The 15,256-nt window shown below is 42.4% G+C and overlaps 1 protein-coding gene across 1 annotated transcript in view; it reads left to right on the top strand.

Annotated features, from left to right (window-relative positions):
- Scgn (secretagogin, EF-hand calcium binding protein) overlaps positions 1-12,863 on the top strand; it is a 35,189-nt gene extending 22,326 nt beyond the window's left edge. Inside the window, exons 7-11 of the mRNA XM_003468774.5 lie at positions 1,098-1,153; positions 2,799-2,844; positions 3,180-3,239; positions 4,813-4,881; positions 12,301-12,863. Of these exons, the coding sequence (XP_003468822.1) occupies positions 1,098-1,153; positions 2,799-2,844; positions 3,180-3,239; positions 4,813-4,881; positions 12,301-12,429 (360 nt within the window). The 3' untranslated portion in view covers positions 12,430-12,863. The remainder of the gene's footprint in view (positions 1-1,097; positions 1,154-2,798; positions 2,845-3,179; positions 3,240-4,812; positions 4,882-12,300) is intronic.
- Positions 12,864-15,256: the final 2,393 nt, after the last annotated feature.

Consider the following 15,256-nt stretch of genomic DNA (forward strand, 5'->3'; position numbering starts at 1 on the left):
TTCACTTCAAATATAAAATGATTTGGAGAGGGAGAAAGGATTGAAGCCTAGTGTATTTTTAAGGCAAAAATCTGTTAGATATATTTTCAGATTATTTTTCTGCTTTTTCCCTGTGAAGTGTCCTTATATAGAGATGGTTGAGATATTCTGCAGTCTTAAAGTGTTGTGACGTCACCCACTTGACTCACATTCCAACTCTACTATGAAAATAAGTGCATCTCCTTGATATAGACTAACACAATCTGGTCTTCCCGATTTGTGCTTTGTGTAGACATTTTTAACTTTGAGTACTGTCTTGTGTAAGCGATGTCTGATCTAATAAAGTAATCAGGCTCTTTGGGCAATGCTGAGTTCTCCATGGGAGGAGGAGTTCAGCTCAGCTCAGCTTATTCCCTTATCTTTGGGATGCATGGGATTTCTTCTTTATACTACTGGGAGTATTCTAGGATATGAGGCCCTTAGACTTGATTGTAGATATGCTATGTGGGGGCTACAAAATAGTTCAGAAAACCTTGAGTCAAAGCAAAAACCAAGATCCCAAGTTTGTAATCAATATGCAAAATTCTATTATGCCTGTCAGAAAATGGTAGTTACCTCCACTAGTCACCAAATCATTGTGATTTTCCTACCAAGGACGGAGTAAAATTGTAATGCTCACCCCTTTGAAGTTAGGTGTGGCCAACGACTTGCTTTGGATGATGACATTTTAATCACTAAGTGTTTGTTCTCTTTTTGTACTATGGCATCTAATAATGTTGCCAGATAGTAGCTACTCTGTCACTCTGAATCCCAGAGTGAAGACTATGTGAAGTAGCTCCCAGCCAACTCTGGATTCTTATATAACACAAGCAAGAAATGATCTTGGGTTGTGCTAAGCCACAAGATTCAGGGTGCTCAGTTACTATGACCATCCTAACATGGAAGCTAAGGTCAATTCATTTTGTAGAAACTACCAGTTTCCCCAAGCAGATGTGTTCCTCAGTGAGTTAAGGCAAATGGGTAACTAGAAGGGCAAAATAAGGAAGCTCTTGAATAACTTTCAGAATGAGTTCTTGTTGTAAGTCCTTCTTGCCATCACTTCCCTTTTTGCATTTCAGATGAAAATCTTTGACAAAAATAAAGATGGTCGGTTGGATCTCAATGACCTGGCCAGGTGAGTGACAAGGACACTGTGAATTTGGAAACATCTTCCTAGAGGTTAGATGACAGAAGGCACGTCCTTTTAAACCAGAATCAAGTCTCCCCCACAGTTCTAAAGACTAGGTACATCTTAACAAGTAAACTGCAGTGCTGCTGAGTCTTTTGGGCTAACAGATTCCTTTGTGAAGATAATGAAAACTTTTGCTCCCCCCAAGAGAACTTGTATAGTTTCATAGATGGGTCATAAACAGATTCTGCCCACCAATGTCACACATAAATGATCTCACATTAGACCCTGTGATAAAACACATTGTGACTCTATTCCTTCGCTTCAGGAACACGGAGCAGTTGGTTCAGACCAAAACTAACAGCTGAGCCCGACTCCATCTCAGTGCTCTTTGGCTTTTCAGTGCTGGAGAGGACATAAAGTGCCAAACAGTAGTGGAGAAGGAGGAGGACAGGATAGAGCCACTGAGGCCCAGTGTGAAAAATGCTTCAGTGAATCGGGTGTGAGACATATGAGTGGATGTCAACTTGTGTATCGGTCCACTTTTTGTTGCTATAATAAAATACCAAAGGTAGGCTACCTTCTAAAGAAAGATAAGTTACCTAGCACACAGTTTTGAAGTCTGGAAGATCAAACAGGATGGCACAAGTCCTGGCAAGTCCATCTCTGTGTCTGTGTGTCTCTTTCTTGCTATAAAACTACCAGGATTCAACATGGGGCCTTATCAAATCTAATCACTTGCCAAAGGCACTACCTCTACACAGCACAGTCGAATTCAGATTCCATCTTCTTAATTTCATTAACATAGATTTTGAGATTAAACTTCTGTCTCAATTCAGGGGTGAATGAGCTGAGGGAAATCCTGATTTCAACTGTAGTTGGATTCTTGTCAAAGCTAACTGACCTGCAACAACGTCAGGTGTTTGCCAAAAGAAAGAGTCTAAGCAGGTGTTCAAATTTGGAATCAGTGGGTCCAAACTACATGGATATAACTATGGCCCTATGAGAGAGCACTGATAAATTCAGGTGCCTCAGATCAGGTTAGTTGCAACTGTAAACTGGGTTGTGATTGGACTTAGGGTGGCAGCAGGTGTAGCTGGGGGAGGGAAATTGCAAGCACTGAGGGTATTTTTTTCAATGACAAGGAGTTAATGTGACTACATCACAGCAGATGTAAGTTTTTCTCGTAGGAGATACTGGCTGCACCAGCAGAGTGTTTTCTTGGCAGTTACCTACACAAGGTGGTGAGAGGTATGTGTAAAGAAGGACACACCAGGAAAAAAATCACTCCTTATTAATGACCATGACAATGATGTCAGCATGCAGATGGACCTCTATCTGTGCTTCCTAGGAGCTTCCTAGGGGCAGCTGGTGTGTCTGCCACAGCAACTCTCCCCAGGATTTGATCTTGGCCACTCTAACAATGAAGAGACCAGCTATAGAGTTGAAAGTGCTTCAACCAGAGGTTCTCTATGAAAACCTTTCTCCATTAATCTGTTTTTATGATGTAGGCGTTCCTGTATTTCAGGCAGCTATACTGTTTTCTAGGGTAGTCTGGAAGCTACCCATCCTTCCCTCACATGCTCTGAATTTACTTGTAAGCAAGGGCAGATAGATCATCATGTAGACTTTATTTTATTTTCCTATTTAGGATTCTGGCTCTTCAGGAAAATTTCCTTCTCCAATTTAAAATGGATGTAAGTAGTAACCTTCCTCTAGGTGGGTTTATATCATTTTAATTTCTCTGTGACTTTGAGAAGGAAGAAAGGAAGATATTTATTATCTTTTTCATAATTAATTTAGAGACTGATAAGGTTCAGAATGAAACCCTGGGGTCTCAAGGGTCATTGACTCAGTTTATAAAAGTTGCCCAAGGGCTGGGGATATAGCTCAGTAGCACAAGCACCTGCCTAGCAAGTGCAAGGTCCTGAGTTACACTCCTGGTACCAAAAAACAAAACAAAACAAAATTTGCCCAAGCCCTTGGAAGAACTGTACAGTGCTGACTGACAGAATGTGTTCTCTCCACACAGGCCAGTTCTACTGAAGAAAGGAAGAGGGACTTTGAGAAGATCTTTGCCCACTATGATATTGTAAGTGTGTCTCTTTTGGGGCTGTCATCACGCAGGCAGCCTGCTTCTCCCCTCGGTAGGCTCATCCTACTCACAACAAAGCGATCTCACGTGGATGTTGCTAGATCAGGCCACCCTCAAATTCTCTAGATAATTTCTGAGAACTAAATGAAAATGAATAAAGAAGCATTTATATTTGAAAAGGAAAAAAACACAATTACAATTTTGTCTGTCTTTGTATTGAAACTAAGAGAACGTTTCTCCTTCTTATAGGACTAGAATCCATTTATAATAGTACTATGCTCAAAAAAAAGCAAAAAATCCCAACATTCAGCTCAAACAAATGGAGGCAAGGCCATACTTATTTGGCACAACAATAAAAATATTTCTCTGTAGAGACAATAATAATCCTAAAGCATCAAATATAACAGAGAGATTGCATTTTTTGAGAACAAGATAGAATAATGTGATAAAAAAAAAGGAAAAACCAAGCAAAAAGTTAGAAAAGATTCTAAGAAATGGCTTCCTGAGGTTAATCAGGCTAAGAATCTGTGTCCAGTTCTGAATAGAGAAGGATATCACCTGGTGAAGGCAGCCCAGTATACTGGCTGTGTGAACAGCTATTGAGCTTATCAACCAGGTAACCTGGGTAGGTCTCTCCATCTCTGTAGGGACCCTGTGCTTTGTTCTTCTTGTCTATAAAATTAGAGTTGGAAAGATAGCTGTAATGGCTACCCAAAGGAATTGTACTAAGAATTAAGCAATTCATTTTTATAAGATTTTACAAAAATGCTTGGCCTATAGTAATTACTAAAGAAGTGTTTGTTACATAAATCATGGGAACAGAATTTTTAAAATAATATACTAAAGTTTCAATATGAAGAAAATAAATGAATTTAGAACAGAAACTGTAATATTTTTGCATATGTTGAATTTTTTTAGACTTTTGTGTTTGAACGGATTATAAAGTAAGTAGACAAAGTATGTAAAGGGCTGAGCCTGGCATGGTGGCTCCCGCCTATAATCCAGCCCTCAGGAGGCTGAGGTGGGAGGATCATTGAGAGTTGGAGACCAACCTGGGCTACAAAGTGAGCTCATAGCCAGCCTCAACTGCATAAAGAGACCTTGTCTCAAGAAGACTAAATAAATAAAGGGGCTTATATACAGACTAAATGATCATTCTAATATACTTCTTCAATATAGTCTCTCTTGATTTAAAATCTGAATTTAATAGTCACCAATAACTTACTAAGTCATAGTCATGAAAAGAATTTAAACATATTAATCTCTCTTTCAAAGGATCAATGTTATGCACAGTTAACAATTTACTGTAATGGAATTGTGACATTAGAAGCAGGGTCAGCCTTTGTCATATTAATGCTGTTTTCAAGAGCCAAGAAATTCGTATAACATTGTTTCTTATTTGGCCGCATAGAATTACTTACAATTAATTCTTTTAATTCTTGTACAGCATTCAAATTGTCACGCTGTAGCATGTCCTTTCTAACTCATCTTGCAGTTATAAAAGAACGCTGATTTGGTAGATTTGCCTAAAAATGACATTCTGGTGAGTGGATCTTTTTTTATCTTTCAGAGCAGAACTGGAGCCCTTGAAGGCCCAGAAGTCGATGGGTTTGTCAAAGACATGATGGAGCTGGTCCAGGTGATTTCTGGGGCTGAGTAGATTATTTCTGTCTTGGGCTGGGGTCCCTGTTTTGATGGGTTCATTCATTTTTTATTTAAGACCTTTGAGATTCTGTGCAGCCCAACAGATCTTCCTTGCTTAAGGCTGTTGGGTTTTCATTACCCAGTCTTTTAAAAAGCACTTTTTAAAAAATTGTCATTGAAAAGTTACTAAGTTCACCAAAATGCTGTGGTGCCATTTTACACTTTACTGTTTCATTTTTCAGTGCTAGCAAGTCCTTTCTGTTCTGATTTGGTTATGAGAGTAATTAAAAATTTAAATTTGATTTCACGTAACAAATCTTATATTTGAGGCTCTAATTTTCTTTTAATGGGGGCTTCCTTAACACCTCCCAGAGGATACTTACGGCTCTGCCACAGTTGGGACTGAAGCACTTTAAGTTATAGTTACATCAACATAGCTGTTCTATGCTGAGGAGACAATGTTTCAAAAAGGTGCCTCCTGTGACTGTCCTGAACTGTATGGACTGGGTGCATAATCTGGTTAAACAGATAATTTCCAACTCCTCCTTTACCACGGGCTTCTGTTTATACAATGAATTTAATTTTGTGCGGTTTGTTGCCCAGTCAACAACCAATTAGAATAGCAATTATGCACCATTTTTGGGTTCCTGAATTTTTTGCAAACCAGATTGTAACTATATAGTCATGCTACAGAAAAATATTCAGATATCAATTTTTGCATAAATGTCCAGAACATTCACTTGCAGGGAATTACAGAGATACAAACCAAATCTTTTCTGATGATCAAGCAGACTGATGGAATCATCTTCTGTGACTCCTACCTTGTGCTATTTCCATCTTAACCGAGCTTTTGATTTGCTTTCTCACCTTGGTTGATCCTCCTGTTGGAGATGCCGTAGGCTTTGGCGCAGGCAGAGTAACTGATGGATATCTATGTATTGTTTCCTTTTGCACTGATTGCTAATGAAAATCCCATTTTGGTTATTGTCTGTTTAATGCCAGAATGACTTGTGTAATAACAGCAGTTATCTGTGGGGATATTAAAGATGTGTGGCAGAAGGACTTGCTAAGCTGGAGTTAATTTGTTTTTAATGCAATGAATGGGCTGGGGAAGCTGCTTAGGCTTCCTCTGCCCAACAGAGCTGGGCTTCAGGTGCTTCAGAGTGAATCTGAGGCTTTCAGATGCTTGTAGACCCCAGGCAGAGAATCTGGCCTCCTGTACCTCCCCAAGTTCTGCACACACAGCTGAGCCCCAGAGCAGAGGCCCAGCCAGGTGAGCAATCAGTCATTAATAGGTCCTCCTTCTTTCATCCCTTTTTGGTGATTCTATCTCAAACTTGTTAAACAAATTCTTCCCAACCTGAGATGTCATTGTTCCTGACGAACTTGTCTGCCAGGCTATGGGAGGCAGCTGGACGGCTGACCAGCTGGACTCTGTCAGACACAGAATTTGGAACAGAGGCTTCTACGGGGTTGTCATGGTGGACTTATCCATCCTCCTTTCCTTTATCATCCCACTGTTCTCCTTTGCTTTGCTTCCTTTTCCATGAAAAGAATGCACTGGAGACATTTTTGCTGGTGAGAGAGTATAAAATAGAGGACAAGGTTTTGGAGTTGACAGAACTGAACTTTAATTCCAGATCATGTTCTTCGACCTCTCTGGAACTTGAATCCTTGCCCATGAAATGGGCACAGTGATATCTGCTTCCCCAGGTTGTATGATGATTAGAAATAACATAGACATAATCATATAGTAAAATTTTTAAAACAATTTTTACAAAGCAAAGTAGCTGTAATCTTCAGAGTTTATTTCTCAGCTTGAGAATAGATTAGATTTGAGAGGGAGGAAGGAACCAGCAGCTCAGTGCACACTTCTGCTGTCCTAGTGGGGACTCTTTCTGAAGTAATAACATGAAGAAGACAGGCAAAAAAGAACTCCTAAAATATAGACATGATTGTGTCAGATGGTGATGAACTTAACTACTTTAGAAGTCCTCATTTAAAATACTTGATTTCTTTTATTTAAAAAGTAGTGCTGCATATTGTAGAAAAATATTGAAAATAAAGGAAAACAGAAGTTACAAAGCCAAGGAGAATTTAGATTTAGAATCCAGTTTTTAGACTGATCCCTCTGGATTCTAGCTCTGGATTTACCACCAAGAGGCACTGTGACCCTAGATGAGTTTCTTCCTCTGGAGAATGGGAATTGTCATAATTTCCACATTCATTAAGATGTCAGGAGCATTTTAGGATAAATTCTGCACATGTTCCTTAATATTGAGCTACTTCACTAATGATTAACCATAATAATATGCTTTCACTAAGAGCTCAGTAAATATTAGTGATTATGACAATCATAAATTAGTCTGTAAGCGAACATAGTTTGTTTAAACTTTAGTGATCATGATCTTTGCCATTTCCATATAACTTTTAAAAAAGAAAGCTGAGGTGCCTAAGTACAGCATAATTTTGCTGGATTCCCCTCTAAAAATCTTTACCTTTTTTTCTTTTTTGGTGCTAGGAGTCAAACTCAGGATCTTGCACTGGCCAGGCAGGCGCTGTGCCACTGAACTATATCCCTGGCTCTAAAAATCATCACTTAATGATTTTCAATAATCCTGCCTTTCAGTTATTGCTAAGTTTGACAAAAGTTTCTGAAGGCTGACAGGAGAAGATAGAACTAAAATCCAAAGCAGAAACATAGCAGATGGGACATTATTCAAATAAAATTAAAGAAGAAAAATTCTAGACCACCAAAAAGAGTCACGAGAAGCAGGGGTCAGCCTTGCTCTTTGGTGACTCCTGTCATGGCCCGGGGCATCAGGAGCACCCCACTGCTGTCCTGGACTTCCCGGTCTTTGCACTAAGCTACATCCACAGCCCTTTCTTTTTGGTTTTCATTTTGAGAAATGGTTTTACTAAGTAGCTAAATTGCCCAGGTTAAGCTGAAACTTGTGATTCTCCTGCCTTAGTCTCCTAGAGTGCTGGGATTACAGGTATAGGCCACCAAGCTCAGCTTGCACAAGCTTCTTAAGGACCTTTGGCCCATTTAGCACCGTGTAACAACTGATACAAGAATCTGTAACTGAAATTAAAAAGTACAAAGACAAGAAATTCAAGCTCTCCCAGGGAGAACTGCAAACATTGAAAGCCAAATAAACATGCAGCCAGAGATGACCCAGATGTTTGACTGAGCTAATCAGAGTCCCCTGCCCCAGGCCTCCCTAAAGTTCTGTCTTCTCCTTGGTAAACACCACCTGTTTTCTCTGCTACTGATGGCTGGCAAAAAGGGACAATACCTACCCTAGAGGCTCTGATCTAGTATGTGAGCCCAAAGCTAATCCTTAGCATGCATGTTGCTTTTTACATTTTTTTTTTTTTTTTGAGATAAGGTCTCACTATGTAGCACAGGCTGGCCTCCAACTTGTAGCAATCTCCTGCCTCAGCCTCCTGAATGCAGGGATGACAGGTGTGTGTCACCATAACTGATTTACTTTTTAAATTTTAAAAAGTGAACCTGTGTATATAAAAATTTTTGCCATCTTAGAGGAAAAAGAAAAAGAAAGAAACAGGGAAACCTCTACACTTTACCAGACTCACTGTGAAGTGATTTTTCTCTCATATATATGAATATCTATTCACTTTTTGAGACAGAGTCTCAGGATGGTCTTGAGCTCACTTTGTAGCCCAGGCTGATTTTGAACTCACAACAATCCTCCTGCCTTAGCCTCCCGAGTGCTAGGATTACAGGCATGCAACACCATGCCCAGCTTCTCATGTATATTTTGTATGTGGCCGAGATTATAGCAACATTTCCTAGTAGCAGACATTTAGTGACCACCTCAGATCCCCTGAGAATGCATCACAATGCAGGGCCAGTCACTGGGTCTAATTCCTGTGTCTAACTGAAAATAGCACTGCACATAAATCCCTCTCTATATTTGGCCTATTACTAAGTGGAGGGGTTTTCACACATTAAAATTCCCACCACCCAGATTTGAGCAAGCTTTGGAAGAGAAAGTGTGGACCATGTCCCTCTTTGGTCCTCTCTTCCACCTTGGCTCATCCTACCTTCACTACCCATAATGCTCCTGGCTTTGTTTTGGCCCAGTCTGGTTGATCAGGGAAGACAGCAGGCTGGTATAGACATGTGTGCTTCTCACTGTGATGCTGGTAATTAACATGCTGTGCTCCCTCCGGTGACAGATGGCTCCCCAGAGGAGACTGGTGGAAGGAGGAGGCCGTGCAGTCCCTAGAGCAAAGATGTAATGACGCCCATGGGTGCCTGGCAGGGGCGATGAGGCGATAGCTGCAGGGCTGCAGAGGGAGGGTCTTTCTGGAACTCGCTGGGAGACAGTGCCCATTGCCTGCAGCACCGCGCTTCTGCACATTTCCTGGTTCTTAGCAGGTACCTCTGCTGTACCAGCAAAGGCGTAAAGGGCTCCTTCTTGCCACTCTATGGCAGTGGCAGGTGACAGTCAGAAGAAATATGGCACAAGACTGGCCTTGGATGATTGTCTTGGTTTTTCTTATCTGCAGAGAGCCAGGGCGTGTAGGATAGGGGAGACATCTGATGACAAGAGAGCAGGGTCACTCATTGGTCACTCATGGACAAGGTCCCTAATTCCCAGGATTCAGTGGGGCTGATGAAATGTGTCAGTTATCTGAGTTGTACCAAGACACTTGTCCAATAGAGGGATGAGAACAAAGTTATACTTATGTATGAGAAGCTACCATACAGTGTGCCCTGCCCACAGGGATCTGTATCCTGGTCCTGGCATGGGGCAGCTGTGTGACAACGAAAAGTTGATTCCTTTCTCTGTTCTTTAGCTTACTCCACTATAAGTTAAGGTTAAAAGTAGAAACTGGGCATGGTGGCACATGTCCATAATCTCAGCACTCAGGAGGCTGAGGCAGGGCAATTGTCGAAAGTTGGAGATCAGCCTGGACTACAAAGTGAGCTCAAGTCCAGCCTGAATTACATAGCGGAATTGTTTTCCCCCTCCCCCCAAAAAGTAGATACAACCTGCTGTAGCAGCTCTGAGGATTACAGTTATTAGGTGCAGAGCCTTTAGATTGGGGCCCCATGTGCACTTTTATTGGGGGATTGCTATTAAGATCAAGGCTGAATGACTGGGGATGTCTTTAGTAACACATGGAATTTTGAGCAGTTTTCACAGTGAGTCACTCAACATTAAAAACATAACATGTAAGAACCAAAGGAATCTCCCTTCTACCAGGGACCTGGCCAGGATCCCCGCTGCCTGTATGAGGGGTCTGTCGAAGAATAAAATAAGAAACAGACAAATTTAGTAATGCATGATGGCAGGCTGGGAGGTCAGTGCCTCAGGATGGGCAAAGACCCAGAGACTCCAAGCCAGCCACTAATTATTGGGTGTGTACAATACAATGGGTGTGTACAATGATAGGAGGGGCTAGCAGAAGATTCTGGAAAGATTCAAAGGTCCATGACACTGCAGGCAATGTTATAATCCTGGGATGACTCAACAGGGTGGAGATGGTTTCATGCTACGGAGGCTCTTGCTCTGGAGCATTCTTTTTCCTTTTAGTAGTTTTAGTTTAGTCTTAGTTTGTGGGAGAGGAAGGCCCACCCCAAGAAAATTAATGGAAAATCTCAAAAGGGTGATGCCATAATCCCAAACCTCCATTTATTCTCTAGGGAAGTATGTAAAATTAGCCGCTATGAATCTGTGGTCCCCAATACTCTTCCATCCTTACTCCCTACCCTACCCTCACCTCTGTCATTTGCACAAAAATATTTCTTACTTATTCTAAAGAAGTAATTACTTTGGCAGCAAGTCCTAATATTTTTCATTTATGGTTAAAAAAAGTCTCAGAGTTTGAATGTTTGAATAAGGTTAATACACTGGCAACTGATTCATGCTTCTGTGTAAATGACTACCACTGAGTCTTTTCTGAGAGATAGAGGATCCTGGGGTGGGTACCACTTATTGGAGAAAAGCTGTAGCAACAAATTACCCAAGCTGCAACAAACCAAACATCCTCAAGTTGCTGCTGTGTAACAAATGAACTCCTAACATGCTGTCACAGAGTACCGCTTGCTGTTTTCAAGGCCCCAGCCGCATCTCCCTGGCCACATTGCGCCTGCCTAGTGTTGATACCTGGCATACTACCCTTTGCGAGCCTGAGGAGAACCCACTGGTAATGTGTTACATTTTGACTTTGCAGCCTGGTCATCCAGGGGCCTGGCACAGAGGAAGGGAGTGGACTCAACTCAACTCACTTCACCCAAATCTTTTGACTTCTGGGTGTGTCCCTGTCCCAGAACCCTCTCCTGAGCTGTTGGGCCGTTTGCTCCCACTTCCTGCTGCTCTCTTCCTTTCTTCCTTGATAAAACCTGCTATTAGGGTCCGACCTGGTGTCAGTCATTTCCCAGTTGCAAATGTAAATCCTCAGGTCTGCCTGTGCCTGACTAGTTGTGAAACATTTTTTCCTGTCACTGAGAATTTTTCATAAGTTTCTTTGGAGATGAGGAATCTATGGGAGCCAGGTTGGGGTGTGTGGAGCACATCTCAGAGTCCCCACAATAGACCCCTGCAGGCAGTTGTGTTCTGTCCACTCATAAAGCCATACCAGACATCAGGGCCTTGGCAAACTGATTGGCTGGATTTTGCTTTAGAGTTTAGATTCTTTCCCGTAGCTGCAGGAGGCCAGCCTTCCTTCAGGTGGGAATGATCCCTTAATTGGTGTCAGAAACCTTGGAATAAAAAATGCTGCCCCAACTCTCCAGCTCAGCAGTTTGCTTAAGCTCTCCCTGGGCCTGTGTCCTAAACTGCAAAAAGAGGTGTCATTATGTACTTCCCTGGGTTACAGGAAGATTAAATGAAAGCTCCCAGGGGCAACCAATTAGTTCAGGCATTGCTAATTTTGGCTGCCTTTGGACTTAGCATCTTTTCGTAGCTCACAGGCACCACAACTCTAACTCCTGACGTTTCCCTAGGCATAAATCCTAGGTTCCTAGCTCAACAACTGTTTTAGTTAGACATTTATGCTATAGAAGCTCTTTTAACTGGGGGCAAGAAGCACTCTGCAGGAAGTTAATGAATGCATCTGCTTTCAAGGAAGACTTTGTGAGCATGGTTCTCTACTTTTGAGGCAAAGTGTCTTTCTTTCAAAGCTAATAAGACAGGCAGTCTGTGCGAACTACAGGGAAGTGATATGGAAATAGAGGTAGAAGTCTTTTTTTATCTGAAGGAGCAAGCCAAGAAATGGAGCTGTTAGAACAAAGTTGCCCTTAGCAACCCTGGGTGAGAAGGGAAGGTAAAATGGGTCCCCCTCCCCTGCCCCCACCGTGGGCATGGTTCGCTTTAAATTTAGGGGGCAGTAAAGGGTGGGGCTGCCACTGCTGACAGGGTCCTGTTGTTGTCCTCAGCCCAGCATCAGTGGAGTGGACCTTGACAAGTTCCGAGAGATCCTCCTGCGTCACTGCGATGTGAACAAGGACGGGAAAATTCAGAAGTCTGAGCTGGCTTTGTGCCTTGGTCTGAAAATCAGCCCCTGATCTTCACATGCTTTGTGGTTCGCCCTTGCCATGTGTACGCCCTCTTGCTGTTAGAATTGTATCTGTGCTTTGCTGCTTGGGACCCAGTGGGCAAACTTTCTCACTATAGCTTGGTGTTTTCGGGCGAGGCGAGGGACCCTAAAGGCCTTTCCAATGGCAGGCATGGTCCTGTCTCTCTGAAACCCCCAGTTAGCAGCTGTGTCCTTTTCCCCTTGACCCTGGGTTTTCCTGTGCACCCCATGGACTCAGTGATCTGTTAGAACTGTTCTGTTCTTCCCTTGCCACCAGGCGGCAGGGACAGCTTGGCCCATCCATCCCTGCTCTTCTTCTTGTGGGCTTTCTGCTGAGTCTGAGTGGTATGTGGCATCCATGGCAATTCTGTAATTCTCAAAAGAAGATTGTTATATGGAAATAAATCTGCAGTTGAAAATAAAGATGCACTGGTAATTGCTTTTGTGATCTCTGAGATGTTCTCCCTGATGGCTTGAAAGAAAAGACACTAACTTGGAGTGGGTAGAGGAAGAGAATGAAATACCTCTAAGGTTGCTATTTTATAAATGTGCACAATTATTATAAATTATAATTGTGACCCAATATTCTTAACCCAAGAGTTCCATCATTCACAGGGATCTCCTCATAGGGACCCCGTGGGCCTAACCTGATTTTCGCCTACTCCAAAGCAGTAAGTACTTTCTGTGTGCAGGTACGTCTCAGTGATTTCTATGCCTTAAGCAGTTTGCTCCTTAGCAAACCCCTGTGATATAGGTACTGTCATGACACCCATCCTAGAGATGAAGAAACCAGGGCAGACAGAAGAATGGGTGCACCCATTATCATAGGTCCCAGAAGTAGTGTCTGGATTCCATGCTTCCGATGCCCACATTAATTACAGCCTGTTTTCCTGGACCTTTTCTGGAAACCTCAGCCTTCACAGTCTCGCCTTCTGTGAGACCCACAAAGCCCTCGGGAGGACATTTCTCCACATCTCCACATCCACAAGGGTGTGTCTTCCATCTGGGCCATCCTCCACAGGAATCCAGGAAGCAGCAGGGAGCAGGCAAATCTGCAGCAGGTGAACCTGCAGGGCCTCTCACAGTGCAGCCTCCTGAGGAGCCACGTTCACTTTCAGAGTTGACTGGCTGAATCCACAATAACAACGTCTCATCTCTAGGATGTCACATTACTTTTCAGAGCACTAATTCCCTCTCTTACTCCCTGTTTTGTTGTTGGTAAAGAACAGAAGACCTTTACTGCAGTTGGATTTATTTCGTTTTAATTGGAACACTTTGATTTTTGCTTTGAGAAATCCTAAGTCACAAAGCCTTCTCTCCTCTCTTGCTTCTTTCTTTTTAAACTTTTAAAAATTTGTCATTTTATCCATTTTATCTATCTACACATCCATTCCTCACCTGCAAAGATTCCTGACATCCAGAGAAAAGAATATTGTATACTGAAGCTTCGAGAACGCTTCTTGTCAGCCACCACTCAAATACACAGCAGGGTTAGATCTGTGGAGATACTGTCTTATTTTTTTGTATGAGAAAATAAGGATGCTGTTCAGGCAGAGTTGAGGTAATCATTATTGCAGGAGCATCATTTCCCAGGAATTGTAGCTTGTACCTGAAAGAATTTCTTTAATCACTGTGCTCATTAGATCGTTAGAGCTTCAAATGATGAAAACTCATTTTTATACTTCAGATCACAAAGAGGGGCACATTGTTCATTTTTTCTCATATGCACTGTAACTCATGGTTTGCCCATCATCTGCTTCCATTGACCAGGAGAATCTCATGCTAGGGTAAGTATGGTGGTTTGCTCCTTTTACATTACTGTGAATCATCAAGACCCTGACTGAGACTAGCCACTTTGCTAAGATGGTGTCTGCATGGCAGGTGTTAGAAATCAACACCCTGTGTTCTTTTTACCTCCTGTGGCCCATTAGGTTCAGAGGGGTTATTACATGCGTGACATTTCCTGTTTGGAAAATATTTATGTATTCAATAAATGCAACACACTGCCAGGCACTCTTCTGTGTGACTAGTATAGCACATGATCAAGATAAAGGACCTTCCTCTGTGGTCTCACACACAGATGTGTGCGCAGATTCTCCCACTCCCATCCCCAGGAGAATTGTATTTTGTTCACTCCAGCCTCTTTCACGCAAGATAAGAGTGTTACAGCAATTTTAGTTCATCGGATGTGAAAGAATGGAGCGGCACCCAGAGAAGTGGAGGAAGTCAGAAGTTACTACGCTGGTGGGCCCAGAGGAATTCAGCACCCCAAAGTCTGAGCTCCAACCTGGTTAAGAGAGCTGTTATATAGGGCTTGTGATGGAAAGGGCAAGCTAAGGTACAGAGGCAAAACAAAGACAGTTATTCAAAGGTGAAAGGATTACACCTTTGCGTATCTAGGTGGCCTCTGGCAGACCAGATGCTGAGGGTGAGAACAGGAAGTAGTGAAGGCTTTTGATGTTATCACACCAGGTGCAGCTGGTACAGGAAAGGAAAAAAAGGGAGGGGGTGCAGTCATGGAACATACCAGTTGAAAGAACTAATTTTCCCCAACAAGAGCAGAAATCAAGAGGCCATCTTCGCTGGAGAGCACTGAGTCACAAGGCAAGGGGCAGATCCACAGAGAAAATGAGAAGGGAAAGGAGGTAATGCTGTGGGCTGGGCCTCGGGGAGAGCTTGGGAACATCTGGAAAGAGGAAGGAGGGAATCTAGGCAGCTATGCATGAGAATTACAAGGGAGAATGATAGGTGTTAGAGTATTCTGGAGCAATAGAGAAGCAAGAAGTACAAAATGAACAGGTTTATTGAGGACCTAG

This window comes from Cavia porcellus, unplaced genomic scaffold, assembly GCF_034190915.1.
Source record: "Cavia porcellus strain 051 isolate PalLab524CR breed Dunkin Hartley unplaced genomic scaffold, mCavPor4.1 scaffold_13, whole genome shotgun sequence".
Taxonomy (NCBI): domain Eukaryota; kingdom Metazoa; phylum Chordata; class Mammalia; order Rodentia; family Caviidae; genus Cavia; species Cavia porcellus.